The sequence below is a fragment of the Sciurus carolinensis genome, chromosome 3 (assembly GCF_902686445.1).
Source record: "Sciurus carolinensis chromosome 3, mSciCar1.2, whole genome shotgun sequence".
Lineage (NCBI taxonomy): Eukaryota > Metazoa > Chordata > Mammalia > Rodentia > Sciuridae > Sciurus > Sciurus carolinensis.
The window spans coordinates 108,844,279-108,872,219 of NC_062215.1; the positions used below are offsets into that span (position 1 = coordinate 108,844,279).

At 36.8% G+C, this 27,941-nt stretch overlaps 1 protein-coding gene across 2 annotated transcripts in view; it reads right to left on the reverse strand.

Moving 5' to 3' along the window:
- Positions 1–7,377: 7,377 nt before the first annotated feature.
- Positions 7,378–27,941, reverse strand: part of Ccdc148 (coiled-coil domain containing 148) — a 327,462-nt gene continuing 306,898 nt past the window's right edge. For both annotated transcript variants that reach the window (XM_047547038.1, XM_047547039.1), the window contains 3 exons: positions 14,810–14,927; positions 12,493–12,633; positions 7,378–8,978 (listed from right to left, as the gene is read on the reverse strand). In XM_047547038.1, coding sequence (XP_047402994.1) covers positions 8,832–8,978; positions 12,493–12,633; positions 14,810–14,927 — 406 coding nt within the window. In that variant the 3' untranslated portion in view covers positions 7,378–8,831. The remainder of the gene's footprint in view (positions 8,979–12,492; positions 12,634–14,809; positions 14,928–27,941) is intronic.

Below are 27,941 nucleotides of genomic sequence, written 5' to 3' on the forward strand. Positions count from 1 at the left end.
CTTATATACAAAAATTAACTCAAAGTGAACCAAAGACATAAATGTAGGTGCTTAACTATGAATTTCTTAGAAGAAAACATAGGAGAAAGCTGAAAGACATTGGGTTTGGCAATAATTTCTTAGACATGACATCAAAAGCACAGGCAGCAAAAGCAATAAGTTGGACTTTATCAAAATTAAAACTTTTGTACATCAAAAGACACTATCAACAGGATAAAAAGGAATAGAATTGCAGAAAATACTTAAAGATCATATGTCTGATAAGGAATTAATATCTGGATTATGAAAGCTCTTCTACAACTCAAGGACAACAATAAGAACAAAACAAAAACAAAAACCCAATTCAAAAAATGACAAAGAACTTGAATAAACATTATAAACATTTCTCTAAAAAAGATCGGTAACAGAGTAATAAACATGAAAAGATCCTCAACATCACTAATCATTAGGGAAAGGTAAATCAAAATCATAATGAGACACCAACCAATTCACATCCATTAAGGTGGTTATTGTAAAAAAAATAAAATAAAAACCAGAAAATAACAGGTGTGGGAAACAGACTGGTCAAGAAGCAGCAAGCAGCACTTGGAAGAGGAGAACTTTATTGTATGCTGGAGATACCAGAGGAAAACAAAAACTCCAAATTCTGAGCCCTGATCCACAATTTCTCACAATATTTATTGGTTATTTAATGTCATCTTAGAACCATTCTATCATTGGGGTTTTTTCCTCTTTTTAAAAAAAAATTCCTAATTAATGCGGTTGAAGGCCTTGTTCAGGGTCTTTAACATAAAGCATGCCCACAGAACAGATAAAAAACAGCTCTTTTCAGTCATCTCTTACATTTCAGGAGGGAGTAGTCAGATTCTTAGGGCAGTTACTGATAATGCAAAAGGTAGGGACCCTTCTGGAGAAAGCCTAAGAGACGGGAGGGGAACTGACCCCCTCCCCAGACATTGAACTCTCAACCATAATACGTTTTTGTAATTTCATTTCACAACCAGGTCTGGTTTTGCCATCCCACTGTAATGGCTATGGAGAAACTGGAATATTTGTGCATTGTTGTTGGGACTGTAAAATGGTGAACCTGCAGTGGAAAAAAGTATGAAAGTTCCCATAAAAAATTACACAGAAATACCGTACCATCCATCCAGTCTACTTCTGGTATGTATTCAAAGAATTGAAAGCAAGGATTTAAACAGATAGTGGTCCATCCATGTTCACAGCAGTATTATTCACAATAGCCACAAGGTAGAACCAACCCCAAATGTGCAGCAGCTGAAGGATGAACAAAGAAAATGTGGTATATACATAAGGTGGAATATTGTTCAACCTTAAAAAGGAATAAAATCTGATTCATCCTACAACATGGATGAAACTTGAAAACATTAGTGTAAGTGAAATAGTCCATTTACATACACACAGCCCCCAATACTGCCAGATTCCACTTATATGAGGTGCTTACAAAAGCTTTTGAGAGTCAAATCCAAGAAACAGGAACTAGAATAATGGTTACTAGAGGTTAGAGAGGAAGACGGGTGGTTTCTGTGCAATGGGCTCAGAGTATCAAGCTAAATGTTCTGGAAGAAATAGTGGTAATGGCTGTGCAATAATTCAGGTGTTCTTAATGCTGCTTAATTGAACACTTAATGATGCTAAAATGGTAAATTTTATGTATATTTATCACAATAAAAAGGTAAATATTACAAAAGACAAAAAAGACTTTAGAAATTAACCATATTGAAGGAGATTAAAGACACGTGACAACTACAAGCAATGCCTGAATTTAGACCGAATCATAATATGAGGGAGAAAACACTGTGAAGGATATTAATGGTTCAATTACTAAAGTTGGCATATGGAGACTAGATTGGAAGAAAAAATTACAACAGTGTTAAATTTATCATATTAAATATCCTGTGCTTACATAAGCTAGTATTCTTATCCTTAGTAAATCTATACATTGTATTGGCATGGCAACTGGCTTTTAAATGGTGCAGGAAAAAAATAAAAATGTATGAATATAAGGAAAGCACAAAAATGATAAAACGAACTGAATAAAATATTAGATAATATGTGAATCTGGGTAAAAGTTATAGTAGTCTTAGTCTTCAACATTTGTGTAGGTTTGAAATATTTCCAAGCAAAACTATTTAAGAGCATGGCAAAAACTGGGAAAGGGATCCAAAGGATTCAAGATATCCTCAAGATAAAATTACTAATAGAGTCTATAGACAAAGAGAAACCCCGAAGCATAAGAGCATAATGAGTCTCTGGGGGAAAATAAAAAAGTGAACACAACAAATATTAAAAACTATAACTTACAAACAATTCCTAGAATAAAATTGAACTCATATTATGAAGGGGAATATTCTTCACTGAATATATTGACCCAAAATGACCAACATTAAGAGAAAGTTCAGCAAAAAAATTCTTGATTTAGTCAAGCAAGAAGATCAAGCAATTACCAGGGAAAAGAAACTGTATTATAACCAGTCTTTTGACATTTTGTGCTAAAGAAAATGTAAATAAGGTATTTTATATCCGCTAAAAACTGACTTTCAACTCTAAAACCCTGAAACAAACTGTTATTGACATTTAAGAACTCAGAAAATATTGTTTCTATGAGTAATTCTTAAAGAGTCCTTTAGAAAACAAAATTCAGACAATCAAAAAGACAAGCAAGACATTGATATAAAGCCTGGTGGTATCAGTAAAAATATACTTACTTATAAAATAAGGTTAATTAGGGCTAAAAGGGAGAGTGTATGATATTTATGGAATTCCTGACAATAGAGATACAATTACAACAAAAGGAAAAAAGGACGTGTATAATCAAGAAAATTTAGAGTTGTTTTATTATATTGGTATTTTAGTGTAAGACTATTGTGTATCTAAAATATGTGAGAATGTAAATTAGTAATTGTCATATTTTAACATTTTTATAATTGAGCACCAGAATTCTCAGGGGAAAAAATGTAAAATGGAAGCCATCAAGTAAAAGCCCTATGAAATTTGAATTATAAGTAACAGAATTAATATGATATTTTAACATATTTCATCTTTATGTTTGCATATATATGTGGGGTTGTTTTGTACCTGTGTGTATATATGTATGTGAAGACCTAGAATATAAAGACAAACCAGTAGCAATATGTACCCTTAGTATTCAGATTTTGGTCTTGAAATGTCATTTATCATCAAAAAGAACCACAGCTTGTTAAAGACTGATTCCAGGTCAAAGCAAATGTTTAAAATGAACCTGGAACATTTTGACATGCCAAATAATGAATGTGACAGATTCAAGATGGTTGCAAAAATATCTCCTATTTCACATCACCTACCATTGACATACACCATAGATAAGTGAAGTTCATTTTTCAACACTTTGGCATCTGGGAGAGCTCTATGATTGCTTTGATAAATACAGAGAAAGAAACACTGGGACAGTTCCAGCAGATCTTAGCTGGCCTGGAAGCTTGCATTCTTTGCCTTTTAGTGTTTGCTCTTGGAAAGTTTCATTTTGGAACCAGTTACCATTCTACGAGAAGCCCAAGCCATATGGAGAGTCACATGTATGGTCCATTTGAAATCTCAAATGAGCTACTGACAATGAGCATCTATTGCCAGCCAGTGATGTGACTCTTCTGTCATTCAATTGAGTTGAGACTTTGGATGACTATAACCTCAACTAATAATGAAAGACCCTGTGGTAGGTAGATAAACATCCTCCAGAATCCCTAATCCCCATAATCTGTGTACATGCTGTACATGGCAAAGGGTATTAAGGTTACAAATCACCTGACCTTAAAATAGGGAGATTGTCCTGAGCTGTCTGTATGAACTCAGGACATCAAGAATGCTTATCAGTGAAAGATGAGGCAGAAAAGGAGTTTGAGTGATGGAATGTGAGAAAGACTGGAGTTACCTTGTTGGTTTTGAAGACAAAGAGATCCATGAGCTAAGAATTATGAGTGGATTCTAGAAGTAGAAGAAGGCAAAGAAATAGATTCTCCTCTGGAGCCTCCAGAAAGGAGCACAGCCTGTCAACACCTTGGTTTTAACCCAGTGAGACTCATTTCTGATTTCTGACTTCTGAAACTCTAAGATAATAAAATTGAATTGTTTAAACCTCTAACTTTGTGGTAATTTGCTATAGTAGTGTAAGGATAATATAGACCCCCAAGGAAGAACTCTCCCACTGGGTCCAGTAAAACCTTAGAATCATAAGAGATAATAAAAAATTATAGCTGTGAATCACTAAGTTTTCTTATACAGCAATAGATGACTGAAATAGCAAGGAAGTTATCCAGTCTTTTAGGCGTCTTACTAGAAATCCTAAGCCACTGGGCGAGAAGAGGATGATTTGAGCATCAATAAGAATAACACTTTGGTAGTTATTTGATTAAAAGATCAAATACATTTCAATCCATAACTTCGCAAAGATACAACAAAATTGGTCACATTGGGAGGATGTCAGAAAACTAGCTTATTATTTTAGAAACTGTTAAGAAAAGAGAAAACAGTTTGCCCCTCTTTTATACCAGCAAATGTGAAATGAGGAAATTTTTCTTTTTAAGAATTTTAAAAAGTTTTTTCTTCATATAAGTTTCTTGGCTAATAAATGGGCTGATTAGAATATCTTTATCACGTGATCCATAAATAAGTAATAGATACAAGCATTGAGAAACATTCAAAAAGAGGCTCAAACAGAAAATGTATATAAGAGAACACAAAATTACAATGAAGTGATCTTGGGGAGAAAAAGAAGCAAGGATCTGAATGTTTTATCTGATAAACCTATAGACTCAACTAACAATTTATAGACAAAGGACAGAGAGGATGGAGGAACATATTAAACTATACCAAGAAGATAAAGTGGACAAAATCCAGCACAGGAAATTCTACATGTAAATACATTTGCTTCTTCAATAAATAAGTTGCAAGGGGTGAAAAAGGATAGAGGGGAATTCTGTAGATTAAAAAATCACTCAAAAGACCTAATTTAAAAGCTAAAATTGTAGGGTTTAAGGATGTTCCCTTGGGTGACAATAGAGATGGAGCTAATGGATCTTACCCTGAAGCACTCCGTCCGACATCTAGAGATGAACAGATGGGGGAGAGTCAGCCAGGTGGAGGCATGCCCAAAGAAGCAGGAGCAAAGTAGGTGGCATCACAAAGACCAAGAGAAGAGAGTGTCCAGAGAGGGTTTGTTACCAGAATCAAGTGCTTTCAGTATGATGCAGACTGAAAAGTGGATATTATTTGTCAATATGGAGTTTGGCAATATGGCCATCTAAGAGTGGCGTCAGTGGAGGATGAGGGCAAAGCTAAATCAGAATAAGTGACTGACTGGAAGAGGAGAAGAGGAGACATCAAACATCTACAGGCAACTCTTCAAAGAAGTTTCTTGAGAAAAGGAGCAGAGAAATAGTGGGGTAGCTAGAACAATGTGGGCTTAAGGGAGATTTTTTTTTTTTTTTTTTAAACAGGGATTCATTTAAAAGTTAAGATTTACACCCATGTATTTGTAGGCTGAGGGCAAACTTGAATATAGAGGAAAAAGAATAAACAAAAAGGAGAAATTCTTGTAGAGGAGTTGAGGCAGGAGGAAACACAACATTCATGAAACTGTGGTCTCTGGTAGAGGGAGGACTGCTCCCTCTGGTAGAGGAAACAAAAAGGAAATAGTGTCTTGGGTGTACCTGTGGATGTGTGATGGACAGGGAGGAGAATTCTTACCAGACCTGATACTGTCTTTCCTTTCAGTTTCAAACAAGCCTAACATCCTCAGAAATGGATGATAGAATCAGCAGTGTTGAATCAGGCTATACGATTTATTAACCATTCGATTGAGGGTAGTGTTTTCAATATTTTAAGGACTATTACCCATTAAGAAGAAATACATTTTGTTATGACTCACTTCATACACACACACACACTCACTCACATTTCATGGTACAATACTTAGCACTATTAGGTATGCACTCTTTTCTTTCTTTTCCAAGTCAGTCAGGTAAGCTAGACAGGTAAGAGCCAGAATGAATCAGAGCACAGGATTGGGGAGGGAGAAAACAAAGGGGATTCCACCACATGTCAGGGCAATTAGGAATCTCAAGTAGGGACAGGTCTGCCTACCTCAGAAATTCATGTAAATTAGGGCTATTAAATCAGAAACTAACTAAAAAGATTCTTCCCAATGCACTTACATTCTAAGAAATTATGATTTTAATAATTTGTTTTCTTAATGTTTTTACTTTTACTGAGAATTTATACCACTGACATATAATAGTATACCACTGACATATAATAGTATATAAAAAAATTTAAAAAATGATGAAACATATAATCACTACCTGGTTAATTTATAAAACATTTTCAGGAACTTGAAAATCTTCACTCCATCTCTCTATACCCCAGAGGTAATCATTTTCTTGATTTTAATTTAATAATAATGTTTTTGTCTATTATTTCACAGCTTGTGTATGTTCCTAAACAACATAGATTAGTTTGGTATGTTTTTGTACTTTATGTAAATGAAATACAACATAATATGTGTGCTTTTGCATATGGTTCCTTACACTAAATATTATATCCATGTTAATACATTTTAAAATTTTCATTGCTATATGCAATTCCATAAGTGAATATAACATAATCTTTAAGTCCATTTTACTGTGGCTGAACATTTGACTTGTTTTTGTTTGGAAATTGCAGTTTATGTCTCCTTGCACAGATCTCCAGGAGCGAAAAGAGTGTAGATCTAGGAATAGTCACCAGATCAAAGGGCATGAACACTTTCAACCTTACTGGTTAAGTTTGAACTTTTCCATTGTACACCAAGACATGCTTCCTGTTCTCGTGGGTCATCACTACTCTGGACATTGTGATATTTGTTGTGTTGACAGTCCAGTGGGTGCATATTGGTATTGCCTGGGGCAAGTTAATGGCGATTTCAATGTTTTCATATATACATTTATTAGCCATTTGGATTTCAGATTAGTGTATTTTGTTTCTTTTTTTAAATGCTGGTCAGAATTCACTAAATTAATGTCTCAGTTTGAAAACAATATCTCTGGAGCATATTATTTTACCTTTTCTGAACCTATTTCCTTACCTCTAAAATCAGGATGACAATTTCATATGGTTATTATATGATCAAGTAAGATATCATTTGAAAAGCTCATATTGGTGATGAGCATACAGTGTGTGCTCACTGAGTGGCAAACTATTACTAATATTATTTTTTAAATGGAAAGAAAATTATTAGGGTCCGAGTCTGGGTGTAGCTAACTGCTAAACTGCTGCCCAAATCGCAACTCATGGTTTCATGAAACTCACAGTGTATCATTTCTTTATTTCTTTATTTCTCTCAAAATGATAGTGATACCTCCAGCTTACTTATTCCCTGTTAGGAAAGTGTGAAAGAATTACTATTCACTTGGAATTTGAGTGTGATCCCTTGGACAAGAATGTGGACATTAATATTGGTAAGCACCCATGGACTCTGCTTGCCCTGAAGAGGATATGGTTTGCGTCTGTGAACATATGGTCTGAGGCCCATGAAAGAACACTATGACCTTGAGAGACACCCTTAACGTAAGTACCAATGCCCACTACTTCCAGCTTCTTGTTAAAGACCCCATACCCTCTTTTTAAGAGCTGTTACTATGAAGCACAAGATTAGACTGAGAGGGTATTAGATTGAATTTTGGATTGTGGGTAATGATTTTTCCCGTAGAATCTCCTGTGAAAGTTTATTTTGACAAGCTACACTTGTTTTATTTATTCTCATGATGCTGGGGAAAATCATGAAGAAAAGATTCTACCAGTCAGACTGGATTTTGTTTTGTTTTACGTTATTCTAGTAACTGCTTAGAGACTGTAACTCCTGGGCTTGAGGTGCTGGGGAAATAGCAGAGAGCTGCAACAGAGGAAAAAACATGGGAAATAGCAGAGAGCTGAGACAGAGGAAAAAACATGGGCAGTCTTCTCAAATACAGCAATGGCAACTTTTAACAATTCGGACTTGCTTTGATGGAATAACTACTTTTTAGAAATAGTCAGAATTTTTTGCTTGAGTTTTATTTGAAATGTTCCCTTTCTATAAAATCACCTACATATTTACTATGTAATTTGGAACTCTGACAGCATTCCAAATATCATAACTTTTAATGTATTCTTTCTAAACATACAATTTTTTTTCTCCAAACCAAAACAGGTATTCCCATGCTTGAAATGCTATTTCTAATTTCTAATTTATTCTTAAGGGCTAATTTGCAAAATGAAATTGTTTGGATGATTGGTTTGCAGTAAACATGGTGTACCAAATTGGTTTCTAAATTTAGAGAAAGGTTGAATCTCCTCTTATAATAATCACAAAATAATAGAAGTATTAATGATAATGAAGTTTCCATAATTAAAAAGTCAAATTCTGAAATAACAAGCAGAAATGAACATTAGCAGGTAGCAACTTCATTATTTATAATTCTCACAAATGCTTATTTTGAGCTCTTTTCATGGGAGAACACAACCTCCAAAACACAGTTTATCTAAATGTTAGTGTGATCCCTTGGACAACAGTATGGATGTTATGTGCCATAATTAAATTTCATAATCTTGGGGAATTTAGTACTATTAAATGTAACTTAAAGGTACAGGAAATTATAAAATTCTAAGAATTATAAAAGAAAGGCAAAGTTGTTTTAATAGATGCTGATTCCTATGTCTGATATTTTAAAAAATTTTAGAAAGTGGTAATTATTGTTATCCATATGAAGGTTCTCAAAGAAAAATCTTGTTTACATATAATAAGAATTTGAGTATGAGTTCTAGATTTTAAATACAGTAGATTCCATGTCCCTTCTTGGAGGTTTCTGAGGACTGATTTTTGGTAATATCTCTTTGGCATACAATGTTTTATGAAGTCCAGCTTCTCGAAGTGCTAACTCAAAGCGAAGTCGAGGGTCAGAAATTATCTGTAGAAATAAAATACAATTTAAGTGAATAATAATCATTGAACTAAAGCAAATTCTTATCACTTAGTTTCATATTTTCTAAAGTTGTATGTTTCTTAGATGACTAGATGACCACTAACTTTGTGAATACTGTGACAACATTCTGATGATTTTTACTGAAAATGTCCAAGTATTTTTTTGCCATCATCACTTTCCAGTATGTTAATTGTTTCCAACAGACTGTATAGAATATTGTATTGTAGATAGTCAAAACATATTACATTTAAATTATTAAAAGATGAGATAAAGAAGCCAATTCTCAGTGCTGTAGATTCATTATTGCTGACTAAAATTATAAAATGCAATCATTGATTAAAATAGATATAAACCATAATCTTTCATATCTGTCTTTAAACAGACATTTTAAATTCCCCATCATTTGGTACTATGCAAATTGTTTCAGCTCATGGCCACCACTTGAAAAATAAGATCGATAGAAACTTTCTTCCAAGGCCAAATTTCTATTTCAAACAGAACTAGAAAATGACTCCATCAATCTGATTCTAAGTGGGAGTAGACATATGAGTAATTCCATTTCTGTTTTCGCTTATTGCTGATTGGCCTTATTCCTCTTCCCCTCATATATGACTATTAAATGTCAACAGACACTGCTTACAATGACAGGAAGATGGACACATGTGGGTTTTACACAATGAGGCATTGCACCTGGATTTGAAGATGCCCTAGGAGATGAGATAATAAGCTGCTTGAAGCAGCCCCTTCTTCAAAGAGTTCTTCGATGAACAGGCATAATAAGAAGGTACACAGATAACTAGTTTGTGCAGCACGTGACAGATGCTCTAAGAGTAAAAAACATGGAGGTGCATCTCCTAGTGCCGGTGAAATGAGGATAGTCTCAGGTAAGAAGAAGCAATTGAACTAACCTTAAAGTTCAACTTTTCATAATGCAGAGTGGGGAGGAGGAGAGATCTCACCAGAAAGGAAGGCACATGCAAACTTAGGCAAAACAGGTCAATTTGCGATGGGGCAGAGCCCTGAGTGCCATTAAGGAACACTGCAAAAGGACACTTTTGGACTGGAATTTCAAGTTAAAAGTCTTGAAGGTCATGCCAAGGAGTCTAAATATCTAATGGGGTTGTGTTTATTTTTGTGTTTAGTAGAGAAGTAATATAACTATTGTTGTTTCATAGGAAGGAGGATCTGATTGCAAGTTCAGCATGAATTAAATGGACAGGGAAAGAAGAGATAGAGGCAGGTCAGTGGCCAGGAGTCTACTACAATTGTCTAGACCTGAAATAATAAATGTCTAAATGTGGCTGGTAGCAAGGAAGAGCTATTAGAAATACTGTGAAGGAAGGAGATAATAGAATTTGGTTACTGATCAGATACAGGTGTAGGGGAAATGATGAGTATAGGGTCAAGAATAATACAGAGATTTGTGTCTCAGAAGCAATCACCTGGAGCCTTAGATCCTCTTTGGCCTCAACATATTCTATTCACTCTCATCCACTCCCTATGATTCTTGTTCAGACTGTGGGCTGTTGACTCCCAGATTATTTCTGGGATTCACTTCTTTCTTCAACTGCAGGGTCATGAGGTTTAAATTTGTTTCATTACTCTATTTTTGAGTAGATAGTAGATAAAGAGGGGACTTCCTCCTACCCAGACTTCCATCTCCCCAATTCCCATCTTCAGAGGCAGCTAATCAGTTTCTTACAAAGGTGAACTAGACAGCTTTGCTCTTAACACGACATGAATGAAACAAATTCCCCTTCTCTCTAAGTTTGTTTTTCCTTCTGTAGTCTTACATGGTTCATAGCAGCACCATCTAATGATTATAATTCACTGAATTATTTCTAGGTGCCAGGCAATAGTCTAAGCAGCTAATATTTATTATTTCTAATCCTCACAAATTCTTCGCAATAAATTACTTTAGGATAAACAAGCATAAAGATGTTAAAAGCTCAAATAACTGCACCCATCCGATAAATAGTGGATGTGGATTTGAATCCACAATGTAGACTCTTAGCAATATTATTTGCTGTTTAGCTTACAATCAACCTCACTTTCTTTATCTCCTCCCTCTCCAAATTAGAACCGTTCATGGTCCCTACCCACCACTTCTATGAAGGTTCTGCACTCTTACAAAGACCCCACGCCATTCTCAGCAATTCTCTAATCAGGGCACAGCTAAAAACATAAATCTGTTTACATCACTTACTTGCTTCAAAGTCTCGGTCTGTAGGTCAGATGCCTTAGCAGCAAGACTTTGCAGAGCCTGCTCCTAACCCATGTTTCCAGTCTCAGTTCTCAGCACTTGTCCTGTAGCCCATGCCACGTACCTTATACTGAAGACAAACCAGGTGCCCTCCCCACTTTGGCAGCTGGAAATATTGTGCACCTTTATAAGTAATCCCTCTCCCCACAAACCTACTTTTTGTTATTTTAAATCATCTCGAGGGAATTTTGTTACTGTTCCAAGATCCTTGACCTAGATAGAGCTCAAGTTTTCTCTCTGACACGATCTCCAACCTCCCAATCAGGGTGAAATGCTCCTTCCTTCCTCCCGCAGCAGTGACCCTCAGGCCTCCATTGTAGAGTTGATCTCGCCCCCTGGCATGATTTCTGTACCTGTACTTTCCCTCCTACCAGGGACTTCTGCTGACTTCCTCCAGGCACAATCTTCTTTTCAGGATGTAGCCCAAAACTACATCTTGCACAGAACCAGAATATAGTATGTTCCATAAATATTTGTCCAACTAATTAATCAATGAATTATCCTTGTTTTTATTCTCTAGCAAAGTATTCAGCACACAGTGGAGGCAGAATGGATTCATTTGATAATGAATGAAGTTTCCTAGTTTTTTTTTAGTTCATTAAATAAGTAGTTATCTTTTCTCCTTAGATTTGTGAAATTAACTACTTTCTCCCTAATTTCAGTCATATCTATTCCTACTTTCCAACTTCCTCCCACTCTCCAACTTCAGCCCCTTCCAGGTACAGACTAAAATGAATCCTAAGTTCCTAGAAATGATCACATAACCCCTCAATGGTTTTTCCACAGAAAATATTTTATTTCTCAATTAGTTCTGGTTCATTTTAATTTCTGAAAGCTTTCTTCTTTGTCTCATTAGTATCATTGGTTGTTTACTTAATAGGATTTATGTTTTGAATTTAATTCTAAATTCTTAATACAACAAAGAAATATTTAAACAAAATAATATTAACATCACTTTCAAATGAGCTTTATAAAGTTATTTGTTAAATGTAAAAACTAATTTTCAATGACAGATCTATATTTTCAGGTAAGTTGTTTCATTCTAGGGTCACCTATTAGTTATTTTAATATTAATTAAGAATTATGCAGTAATTATGTGCTATCATTTAGATGTAAATATTATGTTAATATGTGTAGTATTCAAATGTAAATATTGAAAACAATTTGTAATCCCAAACACACAGTTCTTAGCTTCATCATGACTTCTGCATCAACTATGCTAATTTCCATAATTACCTGCTGTTCATTGTATGTATTTAATGTGAAGAGGGGCTTTTGAAGAATAAACTCTTCTACATTTTCAACAACCATTCTAGCTTTTGATGCCATTGTATCTGACATCATCCTAACAGGATCAAACTGAGCAACAACAGCAACCTAAAAGAAGAGAAGGCAGATCAATTGGAACAAGGTACAAGCTACAAGGTACAATCTAAATACGTTAAGAAATTTTACTAAACATAATACCTGAAAGGGCAGAAAGAATATTAAAACCAGGCCTGTCCTAGAGGTCCACAGAGGAATTAAAACTTACATAAAACAAAATATTTGAAGGCCTTAACACGTAATTTTTTGCTAATGATTAAATAATTATGATTAATTTCAGATAAAAATTTCTCTTTCTGATAAAAGTCATAGGGAATTTTACATAGAAAACCTACATATTCAAATATCTTGAAATAACCAAAAGTGAAAAAAAAATTTATTTTTAACTGATAGCAAATTATGGCTACAGTAACAATGTCATGAGGCTTTCTAGAAAGTTCAATCTAATTAGGCTGAATCTAGAGCATATACTCAGTCTAGTGTGTTGGCAATATTGGGCAAGATAGGTGAGTTTCCACTGTACCGGGCACCTACAATGTCCAGAATCTGCTAGAAAACATTGTTACACCTTCTACTCAAAAAACTGCAGTTATTTTAAAACAAATGTCCTTGCGCATGATAATTCAAAACCACATCTTAATAAAAAAGTCACTAATTTTGTAAATTATATGCACCATTAGTAATACCTGGCTGTTAATTCTGAAAGTCAAAAATTAGCATGATGTAAATGGCATTTTTAGTGTCATTTAGAAACTGTAATGAAATAACTGGGGGATTGAATATACTTTAATTATTATAGGTTTCCTAGCTTAAAAAAAATATTATAATTCTAAACACTGATTACATCTAACAGGCATAGATATTTTTGTTTTCAAAGGGCTCATAGATGGAAGGAATTCTAGTCATATGGACCCTATAGTTATCAAAGTTGTATTTTGTATATAGAATGTGTTTAGTAATAGTGACATTGAGTCTTTCTGATTGAAAAATTGAATTTATCAGATCCAGGATGACCAGGGTTTACATTCCTATGCTTTGAATTTATCTCTATAATCTATTTTATCAAGGAAGATGATGATTCATGGGTCTGCACTGAATGAATGCATTCATTCATTCACTTAACTAGATCCTGTTGATTTCAACCCTATCTGATATTTACTACATATATGACTTTGGAAAAAGCACCTAGCCTTTGCATTTCCTCAGTTTCTTCATCTTTAGATTGGGGATATTAATAGTAGCTCTATCATAGTAGCTACATCATAATAGTAGCTATATCATTTACTCAGTGGAGATTAAACTAAGTGGCACATAAGAGTTTTTAGAAAAGGGTTTTATACTTATTGAATTTATTCACAAAATTGAGTTTATATACTTCAAAACATTTAAAGCAGGCACTACCATTTTTCAGATGAGGATATGGAGCTGAGGAGATTAAGTAAATGACCTTCATTTCCTCTGCCAGAGAGTCCCAACCCAAGTTGTCCCAGGTCTGAAGGGCACCAGAGTCCAAGTTCTTACCCATTGATTCTATATTACCTCCACTGACAGAGATGAGAAACCAGAGACATCCCCTGTTAGCTAGGACATGGTGTCAATGAAGATTTTAGAGCTTGTGCAATGGAACAATCACTCTAGGTTTAAATTTCTGAAAATTACCAAGTAAAACTTTTTCATCACATTTCCCAAGTTCTTATATTCCTGCTCTTTCCAACTGCTGTTTACTTTCATTTGTTTTTGCTACTTTTATTATGCAAGGTAATGGGAAGTTTTTTTATTTCTCCACACACAAAAAAGGTATTTTTAAAAAAGGGGTTTTTAACATATTTGTTGACTGTGGAATATTTCCAAGCAGAGGTTCCTACCCCAAAGAAGATTATCTTGCTCTACCACATTTTTTTGAGGACAATAAAATCCTTTGAGTAGATGAAGTTTCACTGTTGCAAATGGGTACTATTCAACCAATAAACTAGAGGTGATATGGATGCATTTGAATCCTGGAAAAGCTTTTTAAAAGGTGCTGATGAAGTTCTTTTAATATACTGAGAAACTGGAAATGGTTCAACATAAATCTGATTGTTCCCTGGAATGAAGATCAGCGTCCCAATTTGGAAAAGTTATGTTTTATATAGCCGATGTCATGAACTAAGCCCTAGTAATAATGTTATTAGGAGCACTTAGATACATTAAAAAAAAAAAAACATGAAAAATTTCAAATTAAAAGTACCTGTTTCCTAAGGGCTTCCAGGCGTCTCTCTTTCTCCTCTTCTTCATGTGCTTCTTGAAGGGCCACTTCCTTTTTCTCCATCAAACGCTTTTCCAATAATTCTTGTCTATATTTAACCCTTTGAAAAGAATACAGGAAATCAATGAAATTATGTGCATGTATGAATATGTCAAAACACTCCCACTATTATGTATAATTATTTTGCACTAATAAAAAAATGACAAAATAAAACTAGCACACAGGCATCCTTGGGAAGCATCACAGTAACCCTGGAGAACAGAGGTGCAGAGGTTTCTCAGTGGTGACATGTTTTTATTTTACTCTATGATTAATTTCTCATTTCCTAAGAAAAAAAGACAGCAATTGAAATTTATAACAATTCTAATAACAACCAGAGAAATGCAGGAAAGCATGAGGTAAAATCCTGTTCACCTCACTCCTCATTGAAACAATTTCATTAACTTCAACTGCTGCTATTGCAGCTGATCTGCCCTGAGAGATGAATACTGGCTCATTTCTGAGTTTCTATAGCAGTTTTTACACAATTTGAGATGTTAAAAAGACTGCATTGCTGATTAAATATACATGTTTTTAGAAAGAAAAGTAAAATGAATTGCTATAGGAATGTGTCTAAATTACTTTGCTTACTAAAACTTAAACTAAAATTTCACATACATTGTCTATTATTTTGTCAAGAATGCCTTTTCTGAATGGGATGTGTGTGTTAAGAAATTTAAAAAATTGCACTTTGACATCTGTAGATGGCAGCAAAAACATGACTTTCCCTTAGTGTTATATTTCCACCCACTTCACATCATCAGATATTGAATCAGGACACATTTAAATACTGGTTTAATGCCACGAACTCATTTGGTCATCCTCTGCTTCCTGCTTTTGGGCAGCCTCCTTTGCCATCTTCTTGCCCAAGCTATTCTTCCACTGAATTACAGAGATGAGATTCCTCTTTTTGAACAAGTGAGTACTTGAATTCCGTGGGTAGTATTAGGCTATTGCCTCTGTGTTTTAGTCAGTTTTTTTGCTGCTGTGACTAAAAGACCTGACTCAAACAATTTTAGATGAGGAAAAGTTTATTTTGGGGCTTACAATTTTAGAGGTCTCAGTCCATAGAGAGCTGACTCCATTCTAGAGGGCCTGAGATGAGGCAGAACATCATGGCAGAAGAGTATGGCAGAGGAAAGCAGGAAGCAAAGAGACTTCAATTGCCAGATACAAAGGATATACCCCAAAGGCACATCCCCAATGCTCACCTCCAGTCACACACTACCTGCCTATAATCGCCACTCCATTAATCCCTATTAGGGGATTGAGGCACTGATTGGGTTAAGGCTCTCCTAACTCAATCATTTCACCTCTAAGCCTTTTTGCATTGCCTCACACCTGAGCTTTTGGGGGGCATCTCACATCCAAACCATAACACTCTGTCTTTAACCCTTGATGATGTTGTTTCTGCTTTCTTTGTGGCGTCAGTCATAAATGTCCTTTGCCCTTAGTATATACTCCTGCATTTTATATGGAGGTATCTTTACCAGAGCCTTTGTATTCTGGATTCTGACATTTACTGAGTACTCACTACCCATCAGGTCTTGTGCCAAGTGCTTTATGCTTTATCTTATTGAGTCTTTCCAACAATTATATGTTGCATTACCGTTATATAACATTTTACAGATACATAGACAGAGGCATAGACAAATGATGTAACTTGTCTAAACTCTCATACCCAGAGTAAGTGGCTGAGCCAGAAATTAAACCCCGAAAGACTGGTCTCAGATCACAAGACTACTCCTCACCCTCCCACCCTCAGGCAATTACTACTGTGCTGTCCTCCTCTCCTTTCCTCTCCTCTGGATCTCTCCACCCACCACAATACCAACTGTGTGCCAATTCCTGTGCTAGATAGTATGGTCATGCTGAGAAAAAGATTCTGTTCATAAGAAGTTTATAGTTGACACAGAGACAAGAGCCAAGTCTAAGAACAAGGTACACAGGACATTAAGATAGGCACAAATAAGGGCCTTTGGGAATTTGAGGAAGGTAAGATGACCACGTGCAGGGTTTTGAGAGTAACGGATAGGACTCAGCAAGAGCTTCATGGAGGGGACAGCATTTGAGCTGTCTCAAGAATTAGGACCTGGAGAAGCACAGAGGGGTGAGGGCAAAGTGAGTTCACTTCCCAGGCAGAGGAAGCAGTGCAGGTGCTTGAGAGTGCCACCTCATTTGCCTCACCCTTGTCTCAGGGGAAGGGCTCAGGGTTGCAAGAACACAGTTAATGAATATGCAAAATAGACAGGTGCAGGGAAGTACTGGTGACTGAACCTGGCATCACATAGTTTCCTTGGGAAGATATATTCCTGGGGAGGAATGATCTTTTAAACTGTTGCTCATGAGGCTGCCACTGAGAGAGAAGCACAGGGAGAAGAAAGGAGAAAGACACTCGATGGATGCTTGTGGAATACAAACGTAGCACAGGACTTAGAAGGAAAATCCTAAGCTCCTTAGAGGGTCATGATCCTCCAGACCTCCTTCCATATCAGGAGACTGTTCAGTCAAGACACAGATTAAAGGGCCATAGACCAGAATGCTCCCTTTTCCCCAGGCCTCCATGCCATGAAGAGCTGTATTTTTCATTTTCTCCATTTTCACCAAGGCATGACATAACCTCCCTAATGAGGTTATACTCAATTTAAGCACTGAGTACAAGCTAAGTGAACTACTGTGAAGGTTCAATTAAAAGATACCTTGGGATTTGGCAATTACCATATGCTAATTCTCAAAACCTTTGGAAAGTTTCTCTTCCTGAGGGATATATAGGTTGCTATGTCTGCAACAAAGTTTTTGTCTGTTTTGTGGAAAAGTAATAGTGGTTCATGCCAGGGGAACTTGACTAGTGAGGAAGAAACTACAAATGAGATTAAGGCAATTATACCTCTGTCATGGCGAAGGCTGACTCACAGTTTACCTGGAGGCTCATTTGTTCACTTAACAGATATTTATTGAGCTAAGCGCCTGCTCTGTATCCAGTGCCGTACTAGACACTTACCGTGCACTGGCAACACAGGAGATGGGCTCCTGTCCTCACATGACTGGCAATCCAACAAGGGGTGCAGAGACCTGGGCAATTATAACAGCAGGGCTTATGCTCTGATGGAACAATGAGCCACAGGCCATTGGGAAAGGCATCTTTTCCAGACTTTAGGGTGTCTGGAGGAGCGTCTTAGAGGAAGTACCCTGAATTTGAGACTTGAAAATAAAATCAGGAAGTTCCCCCAGGGGGAGAGAATAGAAAGAACGTATCAGGCAGAAAAAAATAGAGGTGAAAAGCCTAGAGGCGAGAGAGCACAGTAAGCTTAAAAAACTGAAAGAAATTTAGTATGACCAAAAATGAGCAATGCAAGGTGACAGGTGCCAAGAACTCAGGATGGAGACACAAGAGGGGCTGGGTCTTGGGCACTTTACAAGCATGAGGGCCTTTGATCAGGGAAACGCAATGATTAGAGCAAATTTGTCTTGCAATATGGAGATGGATGGTAAGGAGGCATGACAGAGTTATCCAGATAGAAGTTGACAGTTTTCTGCTCTACAGCAGAAGCGGGGAACCGGTAGGAGGTTGAAGAAGACATGGATTTTAAAGATGTAAGGGAAATGTTCAAAAGTTGAAGAAGTTTATTTTACAGGAGAGGGAGAGTGATAGAGGAAGAACTTAAGTTTTCTGTCTTGCACAGTGAACAATGTTGTTCCTCCCTAAAATTGGGAACTTACAAAACAAGGAAAAGAAGGAACTAGGTTCAATTTGGACACAGAAAGAAATGCCTTCACTGGAGCGGGGCTGGAGGGATAGATGGCAAACCTTCATCAACAGAATGGAATTGAAGTCACGGGGAAGATGCCATGGCCAGGGGTGAGAACAGTGGGTCAGAAAAGTAGGCATAGGATTGATTCCCAAGGAACCAAGACTTCAGAAAGGGGAAGAAGATGGGACTATTTAGGGAAAGAAGGAGGATAAATATTACTAAAAAGGTAATAAAAATGGGATCAACAACGTCAGATGCTATAGAAATAGTCCAGAAATAATTATTGGATTAAACTGTCATTGACATGACAGTCAGTAGGGTGGTGGTTGAAGAACCAGTGGGGGTTAGGAAGTAAGAGGCAGTGGAGACAAGCCCTTCAGTAGGACCGATTCAGGTGGGGAGCAGAGACACAACACCATGCTGTAGGAAGCACTGGGCTGACCACAGTGGCATTGGCTCCAAGGTGATGATCACAGATACTCTGACGACCTTGAAGATTTGCATTGGAAAATTTAAGGACATAGGAGACACATTGAAATTCTTCATTTTTACAGCTTCTACGGCTTAACCTCAAACAACTCTTCAATTAAAAATGGGAAACTCTTGATGATTCCTCTGCTCTGGATAGAAAAATGTCTTTGCCTAAAGAGAAGTGATGCAGAAAAACTCTTGGGAGGAAGCCAAATACTCACATATTCATGGAGAAAGAAAACAGCAACACAGTGAAGTCAATCATTTGGAAAATTTTCCACATAAATACTTTTAGTCATTTGAGGTAGCAGCTTTTCTCCAAATTAAACTGTTGCTATGAAAGTCAATGTCAGGAAGTGGCTAAACTCAATAGTTTTTAAGTTGTGCACTGAATTCCCAAACAGGAACCTTGTGCTCATTTCTCAGTCTATTTTATGCTCCCTTAGTCAACAAAGGTTAGAAAGTGCTGCAAAAGAGGCATTTCAACTTTTCTTGGGGGGGGATAATCATCATATTGTTCAAAAGCAACAGCTGCTACAGAATCAGGTACAGCATTAACAATAACCTGAAAAGGATTTTCTTTAAGCCTCTGGGCCTGAGTGTACTTGGAGGGACAGTATGCTTTCATGTAGAAACGGAACATTCACGTATCATTTAGGAGACTTTTTATGTGGCTTCTGCACTCTAAGAAGTGAGTACACAAATGCAGATGATTTGAAAACACCTTGAACTGTAGTATCAGCCTCCTGTGGCTTCAGTGAAACTTCCAGAAGAACTGAGCAAACTATTCAGTACAAAATTCTGACCTTCTTCCTATCTGAAGTTACAAGCAAAACTATAGTAACCAAGCGGGGAGAAAGACTTCTTGAGATTGGCCAATAGCAAATACTACAATTAAAATTTTTTTAAAAACTTAAGCAGTAAATAATACAGAGCATAAAGACATATCTGAATTATTAAAGTATTGAACCCACCTGAAATGTTTCAGGGAAGTGATTTGTCCTACTGAATTAAAGGCTGTTTATAAACATAATTGCTACTTAGTGTTGAAATCATGAATTTCAACACTGAAGAAGAAAGTGTTAAATAGGTACATGCCAGAGGCGTCTTGCCAGAGGCATCATATGGAATCTGTTTCTACCTGTTGGAAATCCATTTTTGGCTCATATCCCACTCAGTAGGTTGTTCTTCCTGCCAAGCAGAGAGGACCCCTCCGTTAGCCTCAGGGTACCCTGACAGGGAACAATATGCGGATCAAAACTAGTGGGCCAGGTGCCAGCACCCTCTCAAACAAAGGGGAGAAGAAACCTCTTCTCTGAGAACACTCTGGGAACAGAGAAAAGAACGGAAATCACATAAGCAGACACCGAAGAACCAGGGCCCTCTAACTCCTAGACTCTACCAAGAGGGGATTCTGGCCGAGGGCATAGCAGAGGCCAACTTCTGCAACAGTAATGTGAATCCTGACACAAGACAGTGGCATCCTGGTACAGATGGGTATGGGGCAAGAACAAAGAGGACTCACAGAGCATCCAAGAACTAGGAACAGATGAGCCCAAGCCAGCCCTGAACAGAGACCATTCTTTCAGCTCAGAGCACCTACTGGTTCCTTTGTGAAGCTACTGGAACCCCATTCTTTAACTGTTGACTATAGTTGTTAAGGTTTAGATATGAAGTGTCCCCAAAAATATCATCTGTGAGACAATGCAAGAAAGTCTAGGTGTGAAATGATTGGGTTATGATTGCATTAAACTAATCAATGTATTAATCCATGGAAGGATTAACTGGGTGGAAACTATAGGCAGGTAGACTGTGACTGGAGGAGGTGGGTCACTGGGACGTGCCTTTGGGATATGTATTTTGTCCCTGGCAAGCAGAGTTCTCTCTGCTTCCTGATTGTTGTGTCTTGAGCTGCTGTCCTCTATCACGCTTTTCTGCCCTGATGTTCTGCCTCATCTTGGGCTCAGAGGAACAGAGTCAATTGTCCCACGTCCTCTGAAATTGTGAACACCCAATAAACTTTTTGTCCTCTATGTTTTTCTTATCAGGTCTTTTGGTCACAGTGACAAAAAAAGTTGACTAAAACAGTGGTCAACATAGAGTTATTAAGCACCTACCAGGTACCAAGTACTGTTCTAGGTTCTCAAAATACAACAGTGGAAGGAAAAAACAGAAAAAAAGTTTCCACCCTATTAAGTCTTACATAATTTGTGGTTTGTTATGTATGAATATATCTAAATTAATATTTTGGTAAAATGTATAAGGTTATTATAAATTGTTTTTTAATTGGTCACAAAGTCCTAAATTAGAAAGGCCCTTCTTGGATTCATGTAGAGTAATAGTTCTCCACTGTGGTGGTCATTAGAATCATTCTGATAATACCAGGGACCCATCCTCCACTAATTACATCAGGATTCTGATGGCAAGGCTCAAGTACTAGTATTTGGTGGAAATTCCCCCAGACAAACCCGTCTAGCATCCTACGCTGAGAATCAATGTTGCATAGTTCAGTGGTCCCCAAACTTGAACTTATGTTAGAATCACCTGGTGAGTGTGGGCTGCTGGGCCACCTCCAAAATTTCTGATTACAAAGCACTGAGTGGGGCTCCCCAAATTTGCATTTTTAACAAGGGTGTTTCCAAGTGATGCTGATGCTGCTTGTCTGGGGATCACACTCTGAGAATAACAACACAGATAAATACACAGATTAGAGGGATTTACCTGACTAATGTTATCAAGACCAAACCAGGTACAAATTACTACCTAGCCAGGGTTTGTTTCTGTTTGTGTTTGCCAAGCATCACCGTTACATGTGTTGGGAGTGCTCCAAAGTAGAAATTCCTCTCTGTGCTATTGTCACGCAAGAGCAGGATCTTGCAACTCTGTCTTCTCCTGCCCTTTGTGGCCTCATCTTGACCTTGGCTTTCTCAGGTTTGGATCAGTGTCCATGATAGGCAGTTGCAACAATGTCTGTTACTGAATCTCTTTCTTTCCCTCCAGTAGACAAAACATTTTTGCATCCCAATGACAAGTTGAAAACCTCAGGTTACTGGCTATTCAGTAAAGGGTCTATTCAGTAAAATAAAAGGAGAAGGAGATAACTCAAAGGCATTTCAGCCTTTAAAAGGAAGTATAAGCCACTTCATTTGGGAAGTTTTTGCAGCCACAAGGTGCATATTTCCTCATGCTAGAATAAATGAGAGTAAAGTACATTCTTGCATTGGCTATAATCAGTTTCAAACTAGTTAAGTTCACCTGAGCTGAAAGTGCAAAGACTATGAAGCAAAGACTTGAACCTAAGTCCAGGGTTGAAAGCAGGGGAAGATGTGAAGAGAGGGACCCTGGAGGAATGTTGCACATATTATATTAGTCCTTTCTTAGAACTAGTGCAAAAAACCATTTCTTTATTTATTTTTCTTTCTTTTTTGAAACATTCCTATTCCTTCCTGACTTTCTATAATACTCTTTATATCCTTACACATCTTCAAAAATTTCCTAGGCTACTCCTTGCCAATATTTTGTTCAGGTTACAGGTAATATGAGGTGTTATCTGCAGAGATTTAAAAACAATAATAAAACCTACTAAAAGCCTGCTTTAAAAAAAAAATTATCATGCACCAGCAAGCCTGAACAATAGTAGTAATAAAATTCTCCCTTCACTGAAGCATACAATCCCACCTGACCACACTCTTAATCCTTTCAAGTTTTTCTTAATTGAAATCCAATGTTTCCCAGGTAACACTACTTCTATTGTGACCCCTAAAAATTAAGGGTATCTGTGAAGAGGAGGCTGCAACTTTTGTCCCCAGTGACAATTTTAGAAAAGTTTTACCCATTGACTTTGGGATGATACCATCCTTTCTCTGTCATGGTTCTTGGAATCACTACTGACTGCCTGGGTCAGTGTCCAGCATTGACTGAGGGTTGTTCAAAACACACAGTTGCTTGTTTCCAGCATTTGCCTTGCCCCTGCTTCAACAATCCATTCCTTAGATCAAACTTGGAGTATCGTATCACCTAGAACTCTTCTGCCAAAATCTTAAACTGGGATCCTGTTTTATGGCCAGTCTCTGGGGTTCCTGCATCAACTTAGAAAGGCTATACATTGCCTAACTCCAGGAAGCATCATTCACATGAAGAGCCGCCAGCTTCTCATGTTCTCCCTCAACCTCACTAAACCTGCAGCTTCAGCTTACCAATCTGCCAGTTTTTCAACATTTCCTGTATACCACGGACAGACTAAATCTTCTTTTGTGAAGTTTTCCATCTTTCATTTTGTCTCCGCCTTTTCACCCAGGCCAGGATACTCAGTCAGGCTTGATTTCATTCTCTCCCTGGCTTTGGATCTCTGGGTCTACCTTTTCAAATGCAGTGTCCTTTAATTATTTTGCGTTCTTTTCTTTGCCTACCCACCCTGCCAAAACGCAGTCCTAAGTCTTGGTTGAATTTATTATTTTGTTCCCAGTTCCTCACTTGTCATTTAGTTCAAATCCCCCAGCACTCTGGCCTCGCCCACTCCACTCCATGGAAATCGCTCTTCCCAATGTAACTCCTGACTCCAAATTGCACTCTCAGGGTTTTCTTTCAGAGTTCCTTTGATTTGACCTGTTGGCAATGCCAGATACTGATAACCAGCTCTTTCTTGCACAAATATCTGCAGTCTCTATGTCTCTCAGAGTTCCAGATCATTTAATCTTTTATTTTAGTTGTTCGCTATGTAAATTCAGGATTACTGTCAGACAAATCCCTCAAGTATAACTATATTACATTGCTAGTTAAATACAGAGCTGCTTAACTGCCTTAATGGGCATTTGAGTTGGGTATAGCATTAGCATCTTGTAAAAATTTAGTAATGAACTGAACAACAAATCTAAACTGAAGGCTAAAGAGCCTCTTACCCTCTTAGAGGCAAGCCACTGGGTGTCATGGCTATCATGAACAGGGATAAGATTCTGCCTACTCGATCATTTGGGGTTCACTATGATCCAAAGACGGACAATTAAGTTTCCAATATCTAATAACTTATAATATGAATGTAATGATGTTAGCTTGAAATAATCATGGTAACAGTCATTTCAGTTACCTAAAGACCTAAGGAAAATACTCATAGAATACATAACTTTGAACAATACAACTTTCTTGGACCACAAAAGTCTTTTGGTCCTAGAAATTATGTTTAAGCAAATGACTGAGTGATTTGTCTTTGGAATTAGTAATTATAAACCACTCACAAGTTGAGGGATGTCTTCTAAAAATAATATTAATCATCTAATTAATATTAGATGATTTTTAAAACTCCTTTCTTTCTAATAGTAATTGTACCAGAGTCAACTGCCGATTATGGCCAAATCTAGATTTTAATAATTAAACCACATTATGGTAGATATCTGTTGTTTTTCATCTCTCTAGCATAAACCTACTAACATCAAACCCCATTCATCTGCAGAACTGCCCCCCTTATTCCAAGTAGGTCTGTTGAGGAATTTATTTGAGAACTTCTTTTCTTTCCTGATATTAAGGTTTTACCAGGTATGGTTAATAATGTTACATCATAAATATGATTACAGATATTGGCCCTGAGTGAGCCACATGGCTTCAGATGAGCCAATTAGACTTTTCCCCTGGGATTTATATTTGGTTACTGAAAAAGAAAAGCTTGTTTTTCTCTCTGAGGTCAGTAAGTTAGATTGGCATAATTGAGTCCTGGTGTTGTTTGTAGCCATGCTCCCTCTTCTCCCTACCATCCAGTCCAGACACACAGAGGAAATCCATTTAGGCACATGGACAGTCACTTAGTATTGAGGTAGAAAAAGACTGGGAGGAACCAGAAGATACCATTCAAATTCCTGAGCCAAAACTCATTCCTGGTCCCTATTCTTATGAATCAATCCATTCCCTTTTCTGCCAAAGCTAGTTTGAGTTAGAGTTTGTTAGTTGCTTCTGAGGAATTCTGACTAGTAAGCATATCTTCTGTGTATAATGGAATATGTATCATTTTATCCCCATAACAGAAGGACATGTTACCTAGCTGTTTCAAGTGGGAATCAGTTCATTTTTCAAATTGATGGCCCATGGAATGTTAATATGCCACAAGATGTTAACATGTGTGCCATGAGAAATGTGTTTTAGTAAGTTATAGGGAGAAAAAGATAAAGTGAAATAGATTTCTTTATAGCTTGATATCTCAGAATATTTATAATAATTTGATAGTGTGCATAATGAATCTCCAAAAGGAGTACATAGGTTTATTGCCCAAATTTACTTGATAACAGAAATATTTGTCAGTAAAGCCCAGTTTGGGCAATATTTTTTGCCATTCTGTGAGCTAACAGAAAGGTTCAAGTTAAAACACTATTGGGCATAGATACATACACCCACTGGTCAGCAATATAGTTAATTGTTTTTAGGTCTTGCTTTTCTGCTACATTGTGCATTTCCTAAGTATAATGGATATGACATAATCTCCTTTACATTCTCAACAACTAATAAAGTGCATAAAGTATAGAAGATATGCACCAATAAATAAAAGGAAAACAAAACAAATGATGAATGGAATTTACAAGTGACGGAAAACATTCCATTGAATGTCTTAAGATATAGGTAAATAACAGGACATAGGAGTTGACAAAATTAAAATGTAAAGATAAATTAAATATATAATCTTCCATTAATCCTGCCTAATTAGTGGGTATTACTTTGTAAAATATTTAATCATTTAAGAAGTTGAATGAGAAGTTGAATTACTGGAGAACACATCTGGTATCTAGTTCCTTTGGACAATCAGGAACCACAAATGCTTAAAGGCCCAACTCGGACAGGACAACCATGACACAGATTTGCTAGGACTGTGGTTCCACAGAGGCAGTGCAGGCAGGCATGGCATGATGGTTTTCAGGATTTTTTATTATGAACTGACAAAGGTCACCCAGCATTTATTTGCCTAATTATTTCCATGTTCATTTATTCAACATCTATATATGAAGCACCATAGAAGCAAAAGTGTAACCACGATATTTCTACAAAACAAAACAAAAACCCAGAGCAATTAGAAACACCCATCAAGTAGACAAAGGCAGAGTCTAAATCGAGATTTTAAATACAGTATATGAAGCAAACTGCTACTAGCCATATGATTTCACTAAGAAAAGACACCTGCCATTTGACACTAATTGGGTAATTTATCCAGTGAAACTTGAACTTACAAATGTTTATAGACATAGTTTAACTTCACAATTAAAATGTATTACATTTTAGAAACCTTTAAGATGCTCAATTATAATTTTAATGGTTATGTAAGAAGGGAATTCATGTTGTGGTTTACCTACAGAAGCTTTCATTAAATTCTCATCCCACTCTAGTTTGTAAAGAACTGCTTTTAAAGATAAGAAAATGATAAGCATGGGTGATTAGGTTTTTTGTTTATTTGTTTCCCTGAAGAATTTCTATAAGATACGTACAATTTCCAATGACCTAAATTTCAAAAAGAACCTTTTCAGAATCACAAACACTAGAAGAATCCTTGTGTCATTATAGAACTTTTAAAAACCATGCTAATAAAATATACCACTATGTTATCGAATCATAACATTCCATCTGGTTTTACTGTTTTAACTTCTCATTGTGAGAACTGATCTTAATGGGCTCCCATTCTTCTGGAGATGGCTGTATTTTGATGAGGGAACTGGTCCCCTTCTCCTGCAGGGGAGTTGGAGAGTGTGGCACTGACATCACAAAAGCAGCAAGTCCTCTCCCTCACACAATGATTTAAGTAAATAAGAGTAATGAAACTTGGCTCCTGTGATACTGTTTGAAACTCCCTCTTATGCTCTCTTCCTTCCTTCCCAGGTCTCTCAGAACTTCTGTAGACAGTGAACATCAAAAGGACCAAAGATTTTTAGAGTGATCCAGCTGCCCACGGCAATGAAGTCAACCCTGATTTTCTTTCAGCTGGGAAATTCTTAGCCAAGAGCCTTCACAAACAGCCTCTTTAACATTTGAGGTTAAAAAAAAAAAAATCAGTGTAGCAGAACAGTTACTTTCATAAACACCTTTGGGGGTTTTGCTTTCTTTTAAAGTAACCCTTTTAATGCCCCATTTAAGAACATTTAAGAATGTTTTCTTTAGCAAAATTTTTGTGTTAGGCATTTAAAATATGCTTTTAAAAATGATAAAATATATTTGGCTTCTGCATGTGACTTTTCTAGTACTTTTTTCCCTTGGTTCCCTTACACACATTTAGTCCAGTTGCAGCTGGATTTTTCAGCTAATTTCTTTGGTGACTCTGTCCTGCTGTACCTCTCTTAGCTGTCTCCTTTCTCTTTCAGAATCCAGTCTTTGGGATTGAACCCTGGGTTCATTGCTCCTTTTTTTTTCTCTTTAGAGATAGACACCTCCTCAAACCAGTGCACTGTGGGGTCCTGCCAAGTGAACCTTGGTGTTTGAATGTTGAAAAGGTTCCTCCCCAGTTCATCTTGCCAGATGAGCTCTGATGTCTATACCACAGGGTTTCCAGGTGGGATGCTGAAACTGGTGTTATAAAAAGGCCAAGAGAGCCATGTGAAATTCTCCCATGCCCAAGTAGACACGGTTGAAAACAGTATTATCCATTAAGTGAATGGGGACCAGTTTTACTGGAAAAGATGAAATCATAAAAGGGACAAAGTTGTTGACAAAATTTCAAATAATGTCTAGTTATTTTAAGGAGACATATGTAGATATATTCTCACCAGCATTATTTAGGTATGGAGGAAATGAATCTCAAGAAAACCTGTATTTTCCTTTTTCAATTAAGCTAAGGACCCACATCCATCTTCCATGGAACATCTCTTTGGATATCTCTCAAAAAAATGGAG